General features: G+C 42.7%; 1 protein-coding gene across 1 annotated transcript; it reads left to right on the top strand.

The window, feature by feature from the left end:
* The first annotated feature begins 700 nt into the window (after positions 1-700).
* LOC139367435 (matrix metalloproteinase-25-like) lies at positions 701-22,105 on the top strand. The gene is made up of 11 exons (XM_071105639.1): positions 701-770; positions 934-1,063; positions 5,562-5,694; positions 6,140-6,284; positions 6,541-6,851; positions 7,225-7,404; positions 13,673-13,772; positions 14,811-14,893; positions 20,382-20,534; positions 20,802-21,089; positions 21,471-22,105. Exons 2-11 carry the CDS (start codon positions 953-955, stop codon positions 21,719-21,721), a joined length of 1,755 nt encoding a protein of 584 aa, XP_070961740.1. The 5' UTR covers positions 701-770; positions 934-952; the 3' UTR covers positions 21,722-22,105.
* Positions 22,106-24,908: the final 2,803 nt, after the last annotated feature.

Genomic DNA, 24,908 nt, shown 5'->3' with positions numbered 1-24,908 from the left:
AACCTGAATTATTTAATCAACTTTGCTTGTTTGTTATATCTGTCTCAGACTGTTTCCCTAAATGGGCCTCGAGAACCTGTGACTTTGATTAGATAGATGTTATTCTAATACAGTGTATTCCCTTATGGTGAACATCTTCTCAGGTTGAACTGGAGTTAGCTAATTGCTCATTTCTAGCTATTATCATCCATGCAGCATTACTTATGGGATACAACATTCTCCCATTGTACGATTGACAACATCACAATGGTGTAAGTATCAAAGTTTCACAATGCGGAAAAGGCAAATGTGATTTATTGCTTCTTTCGCTTATGATGCAATCTCTCACTTCAGAATCCTGTTGAGCAGCAATAGACATGCAAGTGCTTCTCTTCAAAACAATGCAAAAAGGCACATTTTTTTGCCAGATTGTGATGATACAGATACAAGATCTTTAAAACATCCTAAAACATTGGCATTTCTGTCTGATGTCTAGATACACAGTATCTAGTTCTTAATGATTATGATACCAAAACAAAAACGACTGATCATATTGTAACTTTATCTCATGCAAATACATTCTTTAAGCATGTTTAACTGACTTTCTACAGAATGTGGTATGAAATACTTTGAACAAACGTAGATGTTTTTGGCAGTTTTATTGTGTGTGTGTGTGTGTGTGCAATGACACAGAGGAAGTGAGGGTGGAGAACCACTAACCACATTGATCAATTCCTTTTTGCCCTGCCTAGTCCTTAGAAGAAACTAACACAGCAGGAGATAAAGAAACGGTATAGTACAGCGATTCACAAAATATCTTCAGAAGCAACATAACAGTAAAGTGAAAAGGCATGGTTGTTTTAAGTTTCTATAGGATGCCAACCTGTGCTGAAAATTTGGAAAAAAAGTTTGGAAATGTTTGGACAGATTTCTAATGGTAAATGTGTGATGCAGGGTTGATATTCACGGGAAAATGTTTGGCACTGTGTGTGGACTGATATGGATGGCCGTTACCGTGAGCTTGTTCATCTCAACGGGACATCCCTCGCCCACACCGATGCCTGACCAGTATGCCAGAGGACTGGTGAGTTGTTCTATGTTGTCTTCATTTTTTACCTTGTCAAAACCGCTTTACTTAGTATAAAATAAATGTGCTCCATCAAAACCATTCGTATATTTTTGTTTATAGACTTTTTTTTTGTTTCGCTTATAGCCTATGTATGTAAATCATTGTTTGGAATTTCAGACGTAGCCACAACGATATTTAGAAAATGTTTAGCCTACATTTTTTTTTTGGGGGGGGGAATAAACATATATTAATACCACCCATGGTGCTTGAAATCTAAAATGGAACCAACCGTTAAACGTTATTGACTTTCGGAACAATGTGTGGTAAACCACTATGGGGCACACCCTCTTTTGACAGTTGACAAATCAAAATTTCATATGACTGATGAACAGTCCTGAGATTTAACTCCCTCAGTGCTGTAGTGCAACAATACACAGTAGGCCTCTGCATTAACTCACTCTGCTCCAGCGAGTTAGTGCACATAGATTAGAGCAGTGTTTCCCAAATTTGTTGTAGTCCTCTACCCCTTCAAACATTCAACCTCCAGCTGCGTCCTCTAGCAACGGGGTCAGCGCACTCTCAAATGTTGTTTTTTTGCCATCATTGTAAGCTTGCCACACACACACTATACAATACATTTATTAAACATAAGAATGAGTGTGAGTTTTTGTCACAACCCGGTTTGTGGGAAGTGACAAAGAGCTCTGATAGGACCAAGGCACAAATAATAATATAATAATAATCAATAATTTTGCTCTTTATTTAGCCATCTTACATATAAAACCTTATTGGTTAATCGAAAATTGTGCTTGAAAGGATGCACATAACTCTGCAATGTTGGGTTGTATTGGAGAGAGTCTCAGTCTTAAATCATTTTCTACAAACAGTCTGTGCCTGTATTTAGTTTTCATGCTAGTGTGGGCCGAGAATCCACTCTCACATAGGTACGTGGTTGCAAAGGGCATCAGTGTCTTAACAGCACGATGTGCCAAGGCAGGAAACTCTGAATGCAGCCCAATCCAGAAATCTGGCAGTGGCTTCTGATTAAATTCAATTTTCACAGAACCTCTTGTTGCAATTTCGATGAGGCTCTCTTGTTCAGATATCGGTAAGTGGACTGGAGACAGGGCATGAAAGGGATAATGAATCCAGTTGTTTGTGTCATCCGTTTTGGGAAACTACCTGCGTAATTGTGCACCCAACTGACTCAGGTGCTTCGCTATATCACATTTGACATTGTCAATCATACAATGATGGAAAGACCTGTGTGTTGTCCTTGTTAATGCAGACAAAGAGGAGATCAAATTTGTCCCGCACATTGAATATAGTTGCGGAGAGTCCCTGTAATCCTAGATTCAGATCATTCAGGCGAGAAAAAACATCACCCAGATAGGCCAGTCGTGTGAGAAACTTGTCATCATGCAAACGGTCAGACAAGTTTACATTATGGTCAGTGAAGAAAACTTTAAGCTCGTCTCTCAATTAAAAAAAAAAACGTGTCAATACTTTGCCCCTTGATAACCAGAGCCCTTCTGTATGTTGTAAAAGCATTACATGGTCGCTGCCCATATCATTGCAAAGTGCAGAAAATGCAAGAGAGTTCAGAGGCCTTGCTTTAGCAAAGTTAAACATGTTCACTGTAGTGTCCAAAATGTCTTTCAAGCTGTCAGGCATTCCCTTGGCAGCAAGAGCCTCTCAGTGGATGCTGCAGTGTACCCAAGTGGCGTCAGGAGCAACTGCTTGCACGTGCGTTACCACTCCATTATGTCTCCCTGTCATGGGTTTTGCGCCATCAGTACCGATACCAACATGAGCAGCAGCTACGTTTGGCTACATAGGTTTCCATAGGTGGAATTCCCGCAAGAGAGTAACGGTTAATGTGATTGGATTATAATGGTTTGACTAGGCTACCTGTATTTGACATTGTGTTGTTATTTCGCTGAACACTAGATGCTTTAATTTTATTTTTGGCAGTGAAACGAGGCTAGTCAAGCAAGAAAAAAATCCTCACCCAAATGTATAGCTGTCACATCTACCTCTGCCACGCCGCCAACTCCTCATCCAGTGTCTCCCTAAACCTGCCGCCACTCCCCCAGTGGTCTCTCGCTCTCTGTCTCTATGTGGGTGTATGTGATTGTGTGAGTAGAGACATGTGTGCTGGAGGCAGAGCAGATCCCCACCATCTGCAACCTGTTCCATAATCAAGACATCTACAAATAATCAACACTGCCACCTCCACGCTGCCAGATCGTAGCCTCTGCTCAGTCAGTCTGCATTTCAAGCCATTTGTTCCTGCATTGATCTTGTTATCCCGTTGTGCATGTCTTCCCTAGGTAGACGCTGCTTTTCTCTCTGCTACAGTACCGTCCGTTCTGACTCTGGTCCCTGTCTCCCTCGTCTCGTCAGTCCTGTTTCCCTGCCCTGGACCCCAATTATACTGCTTCTTTAAATTCCGCTCCTGACCTGCTTACCTGGCTCCTACTCCCCTTGCCCCAGCCTTAGCCTCAGTTCCTGGCTCCTTGCTACCTGGCCAAGCTGGTAGCAAGGAGCCAGCAGAGAACTGGAAGGAGAGGCGGCCAAAGGAGGAATTGGCCCTGGGGTGACCAGTGAAATACACTTGCTGGAGCGCATGGGTGGGCGCTGCTATGGTGACCAGCGGTGACCAGCAAGTTGAGATAAGGCGGGACTTTACATAGCAGGGTCTTGTAGATGACCTGGATTCAGTGGGTTTGGCGAAGAGTATGAAGCGAGGGCCAGCCAATGAGAGTGTACAGCTCGCATTGGTGGGTAGTATATGGGGCTTTGGTGACCAAACGAATGGCACTGTGATAGACTGCATCCAATTTGTTGAGTAGGGTGTTGGAGACTGTTTTGTAAATGACATCGCCAAGGTCAATGAATAGTGTGTAGGCAGCGTGTAGGCAGCGATCGGTTGAAGAGCATGCATTTAGTTTTACTTGTATTTAAGAGCAGTTGGAGGCTACAGAAGGAGAGTTGTATGGCATTGAAGCTTGTCTGGAGGTTAGTTAACACAGTGTCCAAAGAAGGGCCAGAAGTATACAGAATGGTGTCGTCTGCATAGAGGTGGATCAGAGACTCACCAACAGCAAGAGCGACATCATTGATGTATACAGAGAAGAGAGTTGGCACAAGAATTGAACCCTGTGGCACCCCCATAGAGACTGCCAGAGGTCCGGACAACAGGCCTTCAGATTTGACACACTGAATTCTTTCGAAAAAGTAGATGGTGAGCCAGGCGAGGCAGTCATTTTATAAACCTTAGTTTCTCTGTAAATACCTTAGTTATCTTATCCCTGTTGGGTTCACCTGCTCTGCCCCGCCGAACAATAGCCCGTTGGAAAATATAAATGGACTGTTTGAAAATGTGAGAAAAAAAAAGTAAAAGTAAAAATAATTTATTTAGAAAATGTGAATCACATTTTTATTTGGCGTACCCCCGAAGGCATTGCGCAGTAGTACCTGGGAATACCTGGGCTAGAGGAATGGAACATGCAATGTAACGCCCTGGATCAGAGCTAGCATTAACCCTGCAAACCTCATTAACCCTCTATCTGACACCAGGTTATGAAATATTTATAGTTAAACAATGAACAGATTCTTCATCACATAAAAGCCACACAAAACAATGAAAATACCCATTGTATCACCGCCGTTGTGTCTAATGTGTTGAATCAGTTATGTGTGTAAGCTTTCAGGGCTAGGCCTAGCTAGTTGGCTATCCTGAGCTTGATCTGGTAGCTAGTTGGCTATCCTGAACGCGATCAGCTAGCTACTTGGCTATCCTGAGCGCAATCAGCTAGCTAGCTGGCTATCCTGAGCGCAATCAGCTAGCTAGTTGGCTATCTTGAGCGCAATCAGCTAGCTACTTGGCTATCCTGAGCGCAATCAGCTAGCTAGTTGGCTATCCTGAGCGCAATCAGCTTGCTAGTTGGCTATCCTGAGCGCGATCAGCTAGCTAGTTGGCTATCTTGTGAGCGATCAGCTAGCTAGTTGGCTATCCTGAGCGTGATCAGTGATCAGGGATTCACAGTCTGGTTTCACTCAGGATTCACTGAATTACAGCAAGACCTGAAGAGAGAAACACCATGTTGATGGTAATTGTGTGGTACTAGAACATCTCGGGGATGAACACATACCACATGACCTTGACAAAGGTTCAAGTGTTTTTATTAGTCACATTTAAAAACATGAAATGACAGGAATTTAAGACAGGAACTAAAAAAAACACAAAAAATACATCAAATATAAAAGTCCTTCAAATATCAAAGTGCAGTTTATGATTGAGATATTGTCTCAAGTCATATTGTCTGTTTTAGGTGATACCGGGAATGTCTCTGGTTAAAAAGGTGTATAACACTGGGAAGGAAAAGTCCCTGAGGTGGTTTGTCCCTGGAGCACCGTGTGCAGGGGGTGGCTTTCATCAGCTGGGATGCTCCTTAGTATCACAACAACTGACATCAAAGTCTGCTTCTCCTCATCTGCTCTCTGTTAGGATTGGTTGAGCCGGTATGGGTACCTCCCTCCTCCTGATCCTCGCACGAGCAAGCTGCAGACGAAGGATGGGGTCGAGCAGGCGATCCGCGAGATGCAGAGATTCGGAGGGCTCGAGGAAACGGGCAGACTGGGTTAGCCACTGTCAACTTACAGTAAAGCTTTGTCACTTAACCCTTTACCCAACTGTAAAGTCTTTCATTGCAACTTGTGTGTGCACAAACACCGGTGATATTCTGTGAGGGGCCTTGAAGACACAAAAAAGGGTTTTCAATTAACATTAAGATGCTTGAAACCATTGGTAACACTTTAACAATTTTTAAGCAGAGGTAAGCATGTATGATATTTTACAATGTCTTATAACAAGGCTCATAAATGTTGTGTCTCTACGCATAAAGTGTTCCACCGTCTCAAATTGACTGTTTGGATCATTATAAGATGCTTATAAAACATTATAAATGGGTCATACATGCTCACGATGAGTCTTACAATGCGTTATAACAGTATTATAATGCATTATACCTGGATGCTTTAAGTCCCCGGGTGTCATGTGTGACTGTCTTGCCTCTGTATTTTCAGATAAAGACACTCTCAATCTCATGCAGACGCCTAGATGCTCTCTCCCTGACATTGTGGGATCAGAGGACATGTTGAAAAGGAAGAGGAGGAGGAAGAGATACGCCCTGTCAGGCCTTCGCTGGGATAGGACCGACCTGACATGGAGGTGTGAAAAATTTGTCGCTGGGACAAACAGTTTCACACATTTGAGTATTCTTCTGTGTAGTGTAGTACTGAGCAGACCTGGGTTCAAATAGTATTTGTCATCTTTCAAATGCTTTGAGCATTTGATTTAGCCTGCCTGGAGTGTCAAATGGGTGTCATTGGTTCCTTTGCACCAGGTACTGTGCCATACCTGGTAAGTAGTATAATAGTGTGTTTTATTTATTTGTTTGTACTACTGATGTCCTTCCTGTATCCAGTGTCCACAGTTACCCAAACCCCTCCCGTTCGACCTCTGTCTTCCGCCCGGACACGGTGGAGGCGATCCTGACTCTGGCCTTCAAGGCCTGGAGTGACGTGGCCCCCCTCAGCTTCCGACAGCTCTCTGGGAGCGACAGAGAAGATATGGGGCCCGGAGGGGACATCCGAGTGTCTTTTACCCGCTCGCTCCATGACGACGGGTACCCTTTCGACGGTAGAGGGGGCACCCTTGCCCACGCCTTCTTCCCGGGGAGGGATGACGTCGCCGGGGACACGCACTTCGATGACGATGAGTACTGGAGCTATGGAGGTATTTAAAGATAGTCGGATGGATGGATGGATGGATGGATGGATGGATGGATGGATGGATGGATGGATGGGTGGATGGATGCATGGGTGGGTGGATGGATGGATGGATGGATGGATGGATGGATGGATGGGTGGATGGGTGGGTGGGTGGGTGGATGGATGGATGGATGGATGGATGGATGGATGGATGGATGGATGGATGCATGGATGGATGGATGGGTGGATGGATGGATGGATGGGTGGGTGGATGGATGGATGGATGCATGGATGGATGGATGGGTGGAAGGATGGATCTTCAATTACCACAATAAATACAGACAGAGAGAGAGATGCTATTGACCGACTGATTAACACAGCACCTGCTGGTTTCTCAGGGGACAGCAGTAGCACAGACCTCTTCACAGTGGCGGTGCATGAGTTTGGCCACGCCCTGGGTCTGTCCCACTCCTCCTCGGATCCCTCCATTATGAGGCCCTACTACCAGGGAGCTGTGAAAGACATCTCCTCCTACAACCTTCCTCTGGATGACAGGATGGCCATTCAAGAGCTCTACGGTAGGGTGTCTTATTTAATGGACTGTTTTTTTTAAATAGATTCTTTAAGGATTCTATATTATGTTGAGAGTTGTGGGAAAGATAGACAGAAAATGTGTCACAAAGGCAGTGGGCTGGATTCAAAACCCACGCCGGAATCCGACGAACGTGTGTGGAGTATGCAGTGGCACTAACCGCTAGACCACCCAGGCCACACCAACCCATAACTCTAACCCTAACCCCAGAACCTTAACACTAACCATAAACCAACATAAGCTAACCATAACTAAATGGGAAATGCAATGTAGGTTTCTTGGTCAGTCATGTCACTTAGTTTTTCCCCTTGGTGCCACATCTGTCCTTGTCTTTTACGCCACCTCTATTTGCATAACCCAAACCTCCCTCTTTCCTCAACCCTTTTCCTTCCTCTTTCTGGCTTAACAGTGGTGGGGTTATTTCCTGCCCTTACGCTACTGTTGTTGTTTACGCACTCGCTTTAGTTATAAAATACGATATTACAGTGTTAGGATTTCACAATGCAATTCAGGGAAACAGATCCTAATTTTGGTGCACATAGAAAGGAGTCCTGAGTGCATTCAGGTGTGTGTGCCGCAACAGATGTTCTTCAAAATAGACAAAACATAGGCTCATTATGTTCAGAAAAATCCAAAGTATGATGCCATGTTATCTTGTAACTGTACATCAAACATAGTGATCGTAAACGTTGACATTGAGGGAAATGCTGTAAATTAAGACGACTCTATGCAGTTTGAAAGATGAGACGTTGAGTATTATAAGAAACACCGCTTTGATGTCATACAAGCAACACCTGACTGTAAGTAAGCATTTCACGGTAAGGTCTACTACACCTGTTGTATTTGGCACATGTGACAAATAAAATGTTATTTCATTTGACATGAGTTTTATGATATGAAAATGTGAAGTGCATATTTGGAACGTTTGAGCCAGAGCTCTGAAGTCATATAGATCATGTTACTGTACACCCACTGCGTTCCAATTTAGCCATTTATCTGTGTCCAAATCTGCCATTTTCAACCCATATACGGGTATGTGTCTTCACTGACATTTTCAACCTGTCCCTGACTGAGTCTGTTATACCAACATGTTTCAAGCAGACCTCAATAGTCCCTGTACCCAAGAACACCAAGGTAACCTGCCTAAAGGACTACTGACCCGTAGCACTCACGTCTGTAGCCCTGAAGTTCTTTGAAAGGTTGGCTCAAATCAACACCATTATCCCAGAATTCCTAGACCCACTCCAATTTGCATACCAGCCCAACAGATCCGTAGATGATGCAATCTCTATTGCACTCAACACTGCCCTTTCACACCTGGACAAAAGGAACACCTATGTGAGAATGCTATTCACTGACTGCAGCTCAGTGTTCAACACCATAGTGCCCTCGAAACTCATCACTAAGCTAAGGACCCTGGGACTAAACAGCTCCCTCTGAAAATGGATCCTGGACATCCCGACTGGCCTCCCCTAGGTGGTGAGGGTAGGTAACAAAACAACCGCCACGCTGATCCTCAAAATGGGAGCCCCTCAGGGGTGCCAGGTCAGAGTTCTCCTGTACTCCCTGTTCCCTCATGACTGCATGACCAGGCACGACTCCAACACCATCATCAAGTTTGCCGATGACACAACAGTGGTATGCCTGATCATCGACAACAATGAGACAGCCTATAGGGAGAAGGTCAGAGACCTGATGGTGTGGTGCCAGGACAACAACCTCTCCCTCAATGTGATCAAGACAAAGGAGATGATTATGGACTGCAGGAAAAGGAGGACCGAGCACGCCCCCATTCTCATCGATGGGGCTGCAGTGGAACAGGTTGAGAGCTTCAAGTTCCTTGGTGTCCACATCACCAACAAACTATCATGGTTCAAACACACCAAGACAGTCGTGAAGAGGGCACAACAAAGCCTTTTCCCCCTCAGGAGACTGAAGAGATTTGGCATGGGTCCTCAGATCCTCAAAAGGTTTTACAGCTGCACCATTGAGAGCATACTGACTGCTTGCATCACTGAATGGTATGGCAACTGCACAGCCTCCAAACACAAGGCCCAAACAGAGGCTAGTGGGTATAGCCCAGTACATCACTGGGCCAAGCTTCCTGTCATCCAGGACCTCTATACCAGGTGGTGTCAGAGGAAGGCCCTACAAATTGTCAAAGACTCCAGCCACCCTAGTCATAGACTGTTCTCTCGGCTACTGCACGGCAAGCGGTACAGAAGCGCCAAGTCTAGGTCCAAAAGGCTTCTTAACAGATTCTACCCCCAAGCCATAAGACTCCTGGACAGCTAATCAAATGGCCACCCAGACCCATCTTTTAAGCTGCTGCTACTCTCTGTTTGTAATCTATGCATAGTCACTTTAACTCTACCTACATGTACATATTACCTCAGTTACCTCAACTAACCGGTGCCCCCGCACATTGACTCTGTACCAGTACCCCCTGTATATAGCCTCCACATTGACTCTGTCCCGGTACCCCCTGTATATAGCCTCCACATTGACTCTGTACCGGTACCCCCTGTATATAGCCTCCACATTGACTCTGTCCCGGTACCCCCTGTATTTAGCCTCCACATTGACTCTGTCCCGGTACCCCCTGTATACAGCCTCCACATTGACTCTGTACCGGTACCCCCTGTATATAGCCTCCACATTGACTCTGTACCGTAACACCCTGTATATAGCCTCCACATTGATTCTGTACCGGTACCCCCTGTATATAGCCTCCACATTCACTTTGTACCGTAACACCCTGTATATAGCCTCCACATTGACTCTGTACCAGTGCCCCCTGTATATAGCTTCCACATTGACTCTGTACCGGTACCCCCTGAATATAGCGTCCACATTGACTCTGTACCGGTACCCCCTGTATATAGCCTCCACATTGACTCTGTACCGGTACCCCCTGTATATAGCCTCCACATTGACTCTGTACCGGTACCCCCTGTATATAGCCTCCACATTGACTCTGTACCGGTACCCCCTGTATATAGCCTCCACATTGACTCTGTACCGGTACCCCCTGTATATAGCCTCCACATTGACTCTGTACCGGTACCCCCTGTATATAGCCTCCACATTGACTCTGTACCGGTACCCCCTGTATATAGCCTCCACATTGACTCTGTACCGGTACCCCCTGTATATAGCCTCCACATTGACTCTGTACCGGTACCCCCTGTATATAGCCTCCACATTGACTCTGTACCGGTACCCCCTGTATATAGCCTCCACATTGACTCTGTACCGGTACCCCCTGTATATAGCCTCCACATTGACTCTGTACCGGTACCCCCTGTATATAGCCTCCACATTGACTATGTACCGGTACCCCCTGAATATAGCGTCCACATTGACTCTGTACCGGAACCCCCTGAATATAGCGTCCACATTGACTCTGTCCCGGTACACCCTGTATATAGCCTCTACATTGACTCTGTCCCGGTACCCCCTGTATATAGCGTCCACATTGACTCTGTCCCTGTACACCCTGTATATAGCCTCTACATTGACTCTGTCCCGGTACACCCTGTATATAGCCTCCACATTGACTCTGTACCGGTACCCCCTGAATATAGCGTCCACATTGACTCTGTACCTGTACCCCCTGTATATAGCCTCCACATTGACTATGTACCGGTACCCCCTGTATATAGCCTCCACATTGACTCTGTCCCGGTACCCCCTGTATATAGCCTCCACATTGACTCTGTACCGGTACCCCCTGTATATAGCTTCCACATTGACTCTGTACCTGTACCCCCTGTATATAGCCTCCACATTGACTATGTACCGGTACCCCCTGTATATAGCCTCCACATTGACTATGTACCGGTACCCCCTGTATATAGCCTCCACATTGACTATGTACCGGTACCCCCTGTATATAGCCTCCACATTGACTATGTACCGGTACCCCCTGTATTTAGCCTCCACATTGACTCTGTCCCGGTACCCCCTGTATACAGCCTCCACATTGACTCTGTACCGGTACCCCCTGTATATAGCCTCCACATTGACTCTGTACCGTAACACCCTGTATATAGCCTCCACATTGATTCTGTACCGGTACCCCCTGTATATAGCCTCCACATTCTTTTTGTACCGTAACACCCTGTATATAGCCTCCACATTGACTCTGTACCAGTGCCCCCTGTATATAGCTTCCACATTGACTCTGTACCGGTACCCCCTGAATATAGCGTCCACATTGACTCTGTACCGGTACCCCCTGTATATAGCCTCCACATTGACTCTGTACCGGTACCCCCTGTATATAGCCTCCACATTGACTCTGTACCGTAACACCCTGTATATAGCCTCCACATTGACTATGTACCGGTACACCCTGAATATAGCGTCCACATTGACTCTGTACCGGTACCCCCTGTATATAGCCTCCACATTGACTATGTACCGGTACCCCCTGAATATAGCCTCCACATTGACTTTGTACCGGTACCCCCTGTATATAGCCTCCACATTGACTCTGTACCGGTACCCCCTGAATATAGCCTCCACATTGACTCTGTACCGGTACCCCCTGTATATAGCCTCCACATTGACTCTGTACCGGTACCCCCTGTATATAGCCTCCACATTGACTCTGTACCGGTACCCCCTGTATATAGCCTCCACATTGACTCTGTACCGGTACCCCCTGTATATAGCCTCCACATTGACTCTGTACCGGTACCCCCTGTATATAGCCTCCACATTGACTCTGTACCGGTACCCCCTGTATATAGCCTCCACATTGACTCTGTACCGGTACCCCCTGTATATAGCCTCCACATTGACTCTGTACCGGTACCCCCTGTATATAGCCTCCACATTGACTCTGTACCGGTACCCCCTGTATATAGCCTCCACATTGACTCTGTACCGGTACCCCCTGTATATAGCCTCCACATTGACTCTGTACCGGTACCCCCTGTATATAGCCTCCACATTGACTATGTACCGGTACCCCCTGAATATAGCGTCCACATTGACTCTGTACCGGAACCCCCTGAATATAGCGTCCACATTGACTCTGTCCCGGTACACCCTGTATATAGCCTCTACATTGACTCTGTCCCGGTACCCCCTGTATATAGCGTCCACATTGACTCTGTCCCGGTACACCCTGTATATAGCCTCTACATTGACTCTGTCCCGGTACACCCTGTATATAGCCTCCACATTGACTCTGTACCGGTACCCCCTGAATATAGCGTCCACATTGACTCTGTCCCGGTACCCCCTGTATATAGCCTCCACATTGACTCTGTACCGGTACCCCCTGTATATAGCTTCCACATTGACTCTGTACCTGTACCCCCTGTATATAGCCTCCACATTGACTATGTACCGGTACCCCCTGTATATAGCCTCCACATTGACTATGTACCGGTACCCCCTGTATATAGCCTCCACATTGACTATGTACCGGTACCCCCTGTATATAGCCTCCACATTGACTATGTACCGGTACCCCCTGTATATAGCCTCCACATTGACTCTGTACCGGTACCCCCTGTATATAGCCTCCACATTGACTATGTACCGGTACCCCCTGTATATAGCCTCTACATTGACTCTGTACCGGGACCCCCTGTATATAGCCTCCACATTGACTCTGTACCGTAACACCCTGTATATAGCCTCCACATTGACTCTGTACCGGTACCCCCTGAATATAGCGTCCACATTGACTCTGTACCGGTACCCCCTGTATATAGTCCTGCTTGTTATTTTACTGCTGCTGTTTAATTATTTGTTACTTTTATTTTCAATGTTTTACTTTTTTCTTAACTACTTAAAGCATTGTTGGTTAAGGGCTTGTAAGTAAGCATTTCACTGTAAGGTCTACAGCTGTTGTATTCGGCGCATGTGACAAATAACATTTGATTTGATTTGATATGAGTGTAAAGGGTTAAGTCATAACGCGTTGGAGAAGATCCAAGGTTCCTGCCTTTTGACCTTTTCCGCCAATTTCGTTTTGAGAAGGAGGCGAGGAGAGAGGCGGGGCGGCAGGGTAGCCTAGTGGTTAGAGCATTGGACTTGTAACCGAAAGGTTGCAAGTTCAAATCCCAGAGCTGACAAGGTACAAAATCTGTCGTTCTGCCCCTGAACAGGCAGTTAACCCACTGTTCCTAGGCCGTCATTGAAAATAAGAATTTGTTCTTAACTGACTTGCCTAGTAAAATAAAGGTAAAATAAAAAATAAAAAAGAGTACGATTCACCCTTTCTCTCTCCCCAGGGAGGAAGGAGAGCAAGCCTACAGTGCACCCTGGTGGCAGTGGTTCAACTCCCAGTCACCCTCGCCTGCCCAGTCCTCCACCTCCAAGGCCAACAAAACAGTGAGTGGAGCCAGAGAGAGTCAGGTCTCAGACATGTCTATGCCTGATTCACACTATAGACCAGACTGGAACCGTACTGTGCTGGCCGGAATGGTCTCTTTTCACATGGTCGGTTCCAGCAACTATGTTAACCAGGCCATCCCAGTACAGCTTGGCTTGGCTCAGCTCGGTTTGACTGAGTAGTGTGAAATGGGTACAATATTTCTTATCTGTCCAAACAGGATTAAGCTAATTGTCTCTCCATGGTTCTCAGACGCAGATGTGTGACAGACACGAAGGACAGACATCAAACATTTTTGTCCATCATTTTTCACGTCCATCTTAAATTCAAAATGTTACCTAGCTAGATACATAAATTATACTGTAGCTGCTGAGATTTAACCTGATAAGAAAATCGTTATTAGATATTTCATAAGTGTAGCTGATGTTGTCATTCCCTTTGCCCTCAGAACAGCTTCAGTTCATTGGGGCATGGACTCTACAAGGTGGCAGTCCACAGGGCAGTCCACAGGGATGCTGACCCATGTTGATTCCAATGCTTCCCACAGTTGTATTGGTCCTTTGTGTGGTAGTCCAGTCCCGATACACACAGAGAAAGGTTGAGCATGAAAAACCCAGCCGCGTTGCAGTGCTTGACACAAACCGATGCACCTGGCACCTACTACCATACCCCGTTCAAAGGCACTTCAATCTTTTGTCTTGCCCATTCACCCTCTAAATGGAGCACATACACAATCCATGTCTCATTTGTCTCAAAGCTTAAAAAATCTTTGTTATTAATAGCCTGTCTCCTCCCCTTCATCAACTCTGATAGAAGTGTATTTAACAAGTGGCATCAATAAGGGATCCTAGCCTTCACCTGGATTCACCTGGTCAGTCAATGTCATGGAAAGAGCAGCTGTTCTTCATGTTTTGTATACTCAGGGTATACAGTAACTGTGTCCTTAATCAATCACTCAAATCACTCACAGTATTGAGTGTCAGGTTGCCACTGAAGTCCAGTGTCTTTACTCTTCTCTGCCTTTCTTCCATGACCAGTTCGGACCGCTCTTTCCAAAGTCGTTGTGAGGGCGGCTTTGATGCTGTGGCAAATATCAGAGGAGAGGTCTTCTTTTTTAAGGGTAAGAGAAATACACCAGTGACAACAGCAGTGACAATGTGTTTACACAATTACACAAACATAAATGCTTTGTCGAACGGCCTATTTTGTCTGCAGAGTTACCGTCGTCACAAAATAAATCTTCAGAGGGGAGGGTTTTTCTTAACAGTAAAGAGTTTTTAAACGGAAGTGCTCTTCAGCTAAAAGGGATCCCCTACAGTGACAGAAATATTGCCCGGAAATGACTTACTTGAACATAAAGGGGCACACATACCCACGGCCATGATAACTAGCCTAAAAACTAAGGATTGTGTGGTTTCATGATTTAAAACATTGATAAATGTTATATCTTATGTGTATGGGACATTCTTGCGGTGGCATTTGCACCTCTCACCTTTACATCCATGATAAACACTTTAAAATGAAAAAATAGTTACCAGGGGTGGAAGTAACAAACTGCAAATACTCTCGTTACTGTAATTGAGATATTTTTTGAGTGCTTGTACTTTTTAGATAATTTTTCTAAGTCAGTAATTTAACTTTCACTTAATTAATGATACTACCCATCCCGGGTCCGGGAGCGTAATCATCAACTGACACTAATTAGCATAACGCAACGGACATAAATATTACTAGAAAATATTCCTATTCATGAAATCACAAGTGAAATGTATTGAAACACAGCTTAGCCTTTTGTTAATCACCCTGTCATCTCAGATTTTGAAAATATGCTTCACAGCCAAAGCAAGACAAGCATTTGTGTAAGTTTATCGATAGCCTAGCATAGCATTATGACTAGCTAGCAGCAGGCAACCTGGTGACAAAAGTCAGAAAAACAATCAAATTAAATCGTTTACCTTTGATGAGCTTCGGATGTTTTCACTCACGAGACTCCCAGTTAGATAGCAAACTTCCGTTTCTTCTTCACGTTTGGCTGAGAAATCGACCGGAAATTGCGGTCACTACAATGCCGAAAAATATTCCAAATTAGCTCCATAATATCGACAGAAACATGGCAAACGTTGTTTATAATCAATCCTCAAGGTGTTTTTCAAATATCTATTCGATAATATATCAACCGGGACTGGTGGCTTCTTAGTAGGATAGAGAGAAACAATGGCCGCATTTGTCCTTTACGCACAAAACACTCTGAGAGACTTCAGCTGACCACTGACGCAATGTTGACGTTCAGGCTCATTTTTCAAAATAAACGCCTGAAACTATGTATTGTGACACTAGACACATTAGGGAAGCCATGGAAAAAGGAATCTGGTTGATATCTCATTCACTGCTCAATAGGGACGCATAGGAACGCAGAGATTTCTAAATAAGAGTCCCTTCTTGATTGGATTTTTCTCAGGCTTTCACCTGCAATATCAGTTCTGTTATACTCACAGACAATATTTTGACAGTTTAGAAACTTTAGAGTGTTTTCTATCCTATATGCATATTCTAGCATCTTGTCCTGACAAAATAGCCGTTTACTTTGGGGACATTATTTATTATGGACAGACTTCTCCCCATTTTAGCAACTGTTGTATCAATAATTTTCGACCATGAGAGTTTACAATCCAGGATTACTGCAAGCAGTTTAGTCACCTCAACTTGTTTCAATTTCCACATCGTTTATTAAAATATTTATTTGAGACTTAGGGTTTAGTGAATGATTTGTCCCAAATAAAATACTTTTAGTTGTAGAAATATTTACAACTAATTTATTCTTTGCCATCCACTCTGAAACTAACTGCAACACTTTGTAAAGTGTTGCAGTCACTTCAGTCGCTGTAGTAGCTGACATGTATAGTGTTGAGTCATCCGCATACATAGACACTGCCTTTACTCAAAGCCATGTCATTAGTAAAGATTGAAAAAAGTAAAGGGCCTAGACAGCTGCCCTGAGGAATTCCTGATTCTACTTGGATTATGTTGGAGAGGCTTCTGATGGGTTCACCTTGGGGTCATGATAGGGGCTATTACCACATTTTTGATGAATTATAATAATTGATTATGCTTATGTTGTATTAATTATAAGGGGAAGGGTTATAAGAACCCTCCCCCTTACATTTATAGGGTCCTAGACTACAGATTAACAATATATAATCATTATCAGCTTTAATATGTGTGAGTTATTGCAGTCAAAACAGGGTGTCTGTGAGAAAGCGCCTCAAAGATAAAAGAGATTCATAAGACACAGAACCCTGCAGGGGAGTGAAAGAAATAATAGACTAGTCTGACATACCACTATAAATCAACATGGGGAGTGGACAATTACTGTTGAGCCTTTAGATAACACTGGAACTAGTGTTTGTTTAACTGTGTATGCATGTGCTTGGTCTCATGAGTAGAAGGTAATGACATAGGCAGTGACATCACTAGAGGTTGACTGCAAGAATAATAAAACAACTGGACCATTTGCTATTTTGCAGAACTTACTCAGAAACATGTGTGCTATGTTCCCGTTGGCAACTTCTGTCTGCAATTGCATTAATAAAGGTTTGATTGATTTACGTAAAGATATTGTCTAATTGCTGATTTCACCAATGAGCCTATGATTGACATGGAACAAGGAACGAACCCCAACACTTTCATTAAAGAACACCCTCTGTGTTCTGTTAGACAGGTAACACTTTATCCACAATATAGCAGGGCTTGTAAGCCATAACACATACGTTTTTCCAGCAGCAGACTATGATCGATAATGTCAAAAGCAGCACTGAATTCTAACAAAACAGCCCCTACAATCGTATTATTATAAATTGTTGAATGTCCTTCCCTATATGGGTGCTGAAAGTTTGTTGTCAATTTGTTTACTATGAAAAAGCATTGCATCTGGTAAAAAAAATAATTTCCAACGGTTTACTGAATGTTGGTAACAGGCTGATCGGTCGGCTATTTGAGCCAGTAAAGGAGGCTTTACTATTCTTAGGTAGCGGAATGACTTTTGCTTCCCTCCAAGCCTGGGGGAACAATCTTTCTAGTAGGCTTAAACTGAAAACATGTCAAATAGGAGTGGAAATATCGTCCTCTATTATCCTCAGTAATTTTCCATCCAGGTTGTCAGGCTCCCGTGGTTTGTCATTGTCGATAGACAACAATAATTTTTTCACCTCTTCCACACTCACTTATGAAATTCAAAATTACAATGCCTGTCTTTCATAATTTGGTCAGATATACTTGGATGTGTAGTGTCAATGTTTGTTACTGGCATGTCATGCCTGTTTGCAAATCATGCCAATTTTTATTTAACCTTTATTTAACTAGGCAAGTCAGTTAATTAAGAACAAATCCATATTTAAAATGACAGCCTACCAGGAAACACTGGGTTAACTGCCTTGTTCAGGGGCAGAATGACAGGTTTGAACTTGTCAGCTTGGGGATTCAATCCAGCAGCCTTTTAGTTACTGGCCCAATGCTCTAACCACTAGACTACCTGCCACCCCAAATGAAAAAAATCATTAAAGTAGTTGGCAATATCAGTTAGTTTTGTAATGAATGAGCCATCTGATTCAATGAATGATGGAGCTGAGTTAGCTCTTTTCCCCAACATTTCATTTAAGATACTCCAAAGCTTTTTATTATCATTCATTTTGTAATGTATATTTGTTTCATAGTTTCTTCTTCTTTTTATTCAGTTTAGTCACATGATATCTCAATTGGCAATACATTTGACACGGCGGTTGGGACCAAAAATCTCAAATTTGGACTCATCAGATTTCCACCGGTCTAATGTGCATTGCTCGTGTTTCTTGGCCCAAGCAAGTCTCTCTTTATTGGTGTCCTTTAGTAATGGATTCTCTGCAGCAATTTGACCATGAAGAGCTGATTCACACAGTCTCCTCTGAAGAGTTGATGATGAGATGTGTCTGTTACTTGAACCCTGTGAAGCATTTATTTGGGCTGCAACCTGAGATGCAGTTAACTGTAATGAATGTATCTTCTGCAGCAGAGGTATCTCTGGGTCTTCCTTTCCTTTGGCGTTCCTCATGAGAACCCATTTCATCATAGAGCTTGATTGTTTTTGGACTACACCTGAAGAAACTTTTAAAGTTCTTGAAATTTTCCAGATTGACTGACTTAAAGTAATGATGGACTGTTGTTTCTCTTTGCTTATTTGAGCTGTTCTTGCCATAATATGGCCTTTTTTTTTCCAAATATGGCTATCTTCTGTAAAGCACCCCTACCTTGTCACAACACAACTTATTCGCTCAAACGCATTATGGAAAGACATTCCACAAATGAACGTTTAATAAAGCACACTAGTTAATTGCAATGCATTCCAGGTGACTACCTCATGAAGCTGGTTGAGAGAATGATACGAGTGTGCAAAGCTGTCATCAAGGCAGTGGCTACTCTGAAGAATATCAAATATAAAATATATTTTGATTTGTTTAACACTTTTTTGGGTTACTACACGAAATCATATGTAGTATGTCTTCACTATTATTCTACAATGTTGAAAATAGTAAACATTATGAAAAACCCTTGAATGGCTAGGTGTGTCCAAACTTTTTACTGGTACTATATATATAAAAAATTAAATACAAATAGCTTTAAAAAAAAAAATTGCTTTACTTTAAAGCATTTAAATAATATGTATACAAAAAAATATATATATGCATATATATATATATATATATATATATGCATATATATATACATATATATATATATAATATATATATATATATATATATATATATATATATAGGTATACACACACATATACATGCATATATATTTTTTTGTATACATATTATTTTGAATGCTTTAAAGTAAAGCAATTTGTTTTTGTTGTTTAGATCAATAAAAAAAAAGACTATTAAAATACCTTTTTTTATTAAATGTGTCTCCAAGTTTCATGTAATTGGCGTTACTGTCTTGAAAATCACCAATTACAAAGATATACAAGGACCTTGAGCATTCTATCTCCCGTGTCAAAGTGTTATTGGGGGAAGGGTTTCAATATTAGAAAAATGATTAGCTAATCACACCCTTTTAGTTTGTCATACATTTGAGGATTCCATTGATATTTTTGGTGTGTCTATTTCATGAGTGTAATTGGTCTTACTCAATTTAAATGGGAAATTACATTGTGATCGAAATGATTAACCATATCAATTTAGTAAATGCATTTAAAAGGGTTATTAATGACCATAGATTTAAGCTTTCAGAAAATCGTGAATTACCAAAAATGTGTCATTGGTGTGACCATCATTGCTGTTACTACTCTTTCTGGTGGCACAATGTTATCATGATGGTTAAACAATATTGTAAGTCATTAAGCTGCCATATTAGTTGATTTAGAATGGCGAAATGTACCCAAATACATGTAAATAAAATACAGCATCTGGAAGTCCTTTTTGTTGTTGTTGCCTTGCCCAAATGCCACCGCAATTCAAGAACGACCTGTATATGAACCATACAGGCAACACTCAAGCCCAAATTTGACGTAAACAAATAGAATTTCATTTTCCACACAGCCTCTTTAATTATTATGTCGTTTGTGTCAGGTCCACATTTCTGGAGGATGCAGAGGACAGGTAATCTTGTCTCCCTCAACCCAGCCCTGATTAGAAACTTCTGGATGGGGCTCCCCCCTGAAACCAACAAGATCGATGCCGTTTACGAGAGGAAGAGCGATGGCATCATCGTCTTCTTCATTGGTGGGAAAGACAACAGCACTGTTGTAGCCTTATGTCATGTTCATTATGGGACGCAACGGAAACATTTTGCAAAGGAAAATTAAAATAAGCATTTCTTATTGGAGGTACTCCCTCCCTGTTTCAGTCAGTTTTCTTCTGTTTGGTGCCTAATGAACATGTCCCTAGTTAGAATTGAAAACATAAGAACTATGCTACAGTGGCTAATATCCTTATGAATGTCATTGTTGTTGTGATGTAAAACAAAGGTGATTTCCTCCTCCTGTGCAGGGGCTCAGTACTGGGTGTTCAAAGACAATGTGGCCCGCCCCGGCTACCCCAGGCCTCTGGCAGAGTGGGGGATGAGGACCAAGGACGGCGAAAAAGTGGAAAGAGTGGAGGCTGCCTTCGTGTGGGCCCACAACGGGAAGACCTATTTATTCAGCATGGGTGAGTTCTGGAAGTTCGACGAGGGCCGAAAGGAGGAGGGGAGGAAGCCGGAGGGGGGCTACCCCAAAGACGCAGCCCTCTGGAGAGGGGTGCCAGCGGACCCCGATGACATCATCAGCTGGGGAGAAGGTGAGGCCTTGAAAAAGACTTGAGCCTTGATGAGATGAAGGTGGGCTGCAGTGTTAATGTAGAGAAAGTGATAGTTCAGTGTTGTTCTACATAGCTAGGGCCAGTTGATTTTCTGGGCCATGTGACGTGTCAGGGAAAGTCTCTGCTTGGACACCTTGCTCACATGTAACCACCGTTGAGCTCTAAAACTATAGTTAGTTATTATTCAGTTGGTTGAAACTAGTGAGCAAAATACTTTCTAGACCTCAACTCTGCTTAAAGTCCAACCAAATAAATTATCTAAGTCTGCATCTTAGCTTGCAATGTCATGCACAATCATTAAACAGCCCACCTGCGTTTCAAAGCATTTTAAACCAATTGTTTGATTATGTTACCTTCTAGGAGATGCTTACTTCTTTAAGGACAACCTCTATTGGGTCATGCAGAGAGGAGGACTGGACCAAGATAATGTCACTCCAAAATCCATTGCGGTGGATTGGCTCAGGTGTCCACATGTACCCACACCTACACCCCACCTTCCAGCCAATCCTCATCCAAGGGGAAAAGACTGCAGCTGTGACTTGAGCAGGGCATCTGCAATTCCCATTTGCAGTTGGTTGATCCTGCTATCTGTCGTGGTAGTATTCAGCTGATTTGTTTTAAATTAACAAGGGAATAAAATGTGTAAAACACAGTCATGTCTACTCCTTTCTGAAAGTTGAATGATTATTTGAAAGCGATGTTTTGAGTAAGGGTGACTGTCTTTCTCTCTGCTATAGTCCTGCACTTATACCACTGGAGGGTAACATTGTCCTTCAAGGTAAAACATAAACGAGGTTGCAGGTGTTGATGCAACTCAAAATTAGAAAGGTATTCTTAATGTTTTGTAAACTGAGTGTACATATATAAATGACGGATACTTCTATAGTGTATGTAGGCACCAGAGTTGTGCTAAATTCAGAACTGAATTGAGAAGACCTTCTAAATTCCTATTCAATTATTTGTATTGAAGTAGTAAACAGGATACAGATTTGCAATTCAAATTTGAAAAAAGAAAATAGAATTGAATTCAGTGAAATTCAATGAAAGTCAAATGCTTCTACTATTCTATATTAGGTGTAGTCTACAGATATACATCTTGTACATAAAGATCTTGTACATGAATATTTTTGCAACAATTGATTTTCAGGACTAACCCTTAAAATGAATGATCAGGGAAAACTAACCCTGTGTACAAATATTCTAAGTTATTATATTTCATTAATCACTTCAATTTTGTTCAATATGCTACATTTCCCAGAATTTGTTTAACCCTCAAGTTGACCCTGAAGCTTTCACAAAGAGGCCAAACAAATGAAATGGTTGGTGGAAATGTAATTGGCTATTCTAGGCACTAAGGTTAAAAGAGTATATGAGCATTGTTTCCAGAGAAAGGGTATGTGTTATTATCTATCTGGAAGTGTGACTTGATAGATTCAATGAAACTCTCATATTCTGTGACTGAGTGGAATTTATTTTTATTAAATTCAACTTCCTGTCACTCAAACTCAAATTCTACATCCTGTGTGGCCAATTCAATTCGAATTTCAACTCATGAGTTAAATTGAATTAAATTCCAAAATTCTGAATTGAGCACAACCCCGGTAGGCACCTGAACTGAATCATAGTGGAAGCAATTTATGCTTTTTGTCCCCTCACCTTTGATCTGAAATCCCCATCACCCACTTACAAAATGATTGATGTCCTCGTTATGAAATTATCGACATTACCCTGTATATCTAAAAAGTATTCCGATTTTTTTTTATAGCAGAACTATCAAAACTACTGCTGATGGTGAACCTGAACAATCAAAATAAAAACTATACTGAATGTAGGCTAAGCCTTGATCAGCAGGTAACCAGAGTTGTGCCTCCGAACCGGTAGCTTACGCTACTTATATTCTGGTAAAACAGCATTTTCAACAGCTGATTTGATAACAATAACATAGCAAGTTACATTGGTTGTCACTCTACTAATGAAGCCTAATTATGCGCAAGCCATTTGTACGAGCATTTTGAATGCTGAAGGTGATCAGGATCAGGAATAGGCTTGCCTCTGGTTGGTCAGCATCCGTCGCAGCACTGTGCACAGAGTATCACTAGGCTACTGATATTGCCTGGGATTGTTCGGCACGAAAAATGACTTGCAGATCAATGACTGTCAACGCAGTTACATGCTTACTTGACACTGAAGGAGAGGATGCATCAGCTGTCACAAAATATTAGGTATTTTCCGAAGGTAGAAGAAAGCAGGGGTGGATAAAGTACCCAATTGTCATACTTGAGTAAAAGTAATGATATCTTAATAGAAAATGACTCAAATAAAAGTGAAAGTCACCCAGTAAAATTCTACTTGAGTAAAAGTCTAAAAGTATTTGGTTTAAAATATACTTAAGTATCAAAAGTACATTTTATTGCTAAAATATATTTTTTAAGTAAAATAATAAATAGTTTCAAATTCCATATATTAAGCAAACCAGACAGCACCATTTTCTAGTTTTTATTTATTTACGGATTGCCAGGGGCTTCTCCATCACTCGGACACCATTTACAAAGGAAGCAAATCAAATCAAATCAAACAATTTGTCACATGAGCCGAATATAACTGGTTGAAGACCTTACCTTGAAATGATTACTTACAAGCCCTTAACCAACAATGCAGTTCAAGAAAGAGTTAAGAAAATATTTACCAAATAAACTAAAGTAAAAAATAATAAAAAGTAACACAATAAAATAACAATAATGAGTCTATATACAGAGGGTATCGGTACCGAGTCAGTGTGCGGGTTTACAGGTTAGCTGAGAAAATTTGTACATGTAGGTAGGGATAAAGTGACTCTGCATAGATCATAAACAGTGAGTAACAGCAGTATAAAAACAAATGGGTGGGGGTGTCAATGTAAATAGTCTGGTGACCATTTGATTAATTGTTCAGCCGTCTTAAGGCTTGGGGGATAGAAGCTGTTGTGGGAGCCTCTTGGTTCTAGACTTGGCCCTCCGGTACCGCTTGCCGTGCGGAAGCAGAGAAAACAGTCTAGGCCTTGGGTGACTGGAGTCTTTGATAATTTTTTGGGCTTTCCTCTGACACCGCCTAGTCCTGGATGGCAAGAATCTTGGCCCCAGTGATGTACTGGGCCGTACTTCAGTCTCCTGAGGGGGAAAAGGTGTTGTCGTGTCCTATTCACGACTGTCTTGGTGTGTTTGAAACACAGTCAGGAATTCAAGGTAATTTATGTGAGCATTGCAGACTTGTGGGGTCCAAACTCTGTTTATTGCATTCTCCTCGTGAAACTGCGCCCCAGCTTCTGTCGTCATCACTTTCCTTGTTGCCACAATCCCTAGGGGAGTGCCAGGAACGAAGATCAAGGGGCTCTTCCAGGGATGGAGAGCCGAGGGACATGCGGAGGTCACCTTTATTTGACGCATGTGCACCAGTTCCCTGCTCTTGTGGTGAGTAGTCCATAGTTTGGTTTGTGCTCACTCACCAGTGGTGCCGGAGCACCCTCTTGTGACAGAGCGAGTTGCCCTTTCATTGTTTTTATTTGAAGGGACAGTGTTAAAACACTAGGATATGGGGACAGAGCTAGGTGCCTACTGACTGTTTGTCTTCCTGCCTTGGCTACTTTTTGGAGGGTTGTCTGGGGGAAATGTAGGATAGGAATGGTTCCCAGATTGTGTTTTGTATTTGTATATATTATGGATCCCTATTAGCTGCTGGCCAGGCCCAGGCTACTCTTCCAGGGGTACAGCAAAATGAAGGCAGTTATACAATTTTAAAAACATTACAATATTTGCTTTTATG

The sequence above is a fragment of the Oncorhynchus clarkii genome, chromosome 16, assembly GCF_045791955.1.
Source record: "Oncorhynchus clarkii lewisi isolate Uvic-CL-2024 chromosome 16, UVic_Ocla_1.0, whole genome shotgun sequence".
NCBI lineage: Eukaryota > Metazoa > Chordata > Actinopteri > Salmoniformes > Salmonidae > Oncorhynchus > Oncorhynchus clarkii.
Note: the sequence above shows the minus strand (reverse complement) of the source record. Positions and strands in the feature narration are given on the sequence as shown.

What these genes read in the sequence shown, in the direction of transcription:
- LOC139367435 (XM_071105639.1), top strand. Translation starts at nt 953, where the DNA reads ATGTTTGGCACTGTGTGTGGACTGATATGGATGGCCGTTACCGTGAGC. An exon ending in CGAGGAAACGGGCAGACTGG is followed by an intron (nt 5,695 to 6,139) that starts GTTAGCCACTGT and finishes CTGTATTTTCAG; the next exon opens with ATAAAGACACTCTCAATCTC. An exon ending in AGAGGTCTTCTTTTTTAAGG is followed by an intron (nt 14,894 to 20,381) that starts GTAAGAGAAATA and finishes CGTTTGTGTCAG; the next exon opens with GTCCACATTTCTGGAGGATG.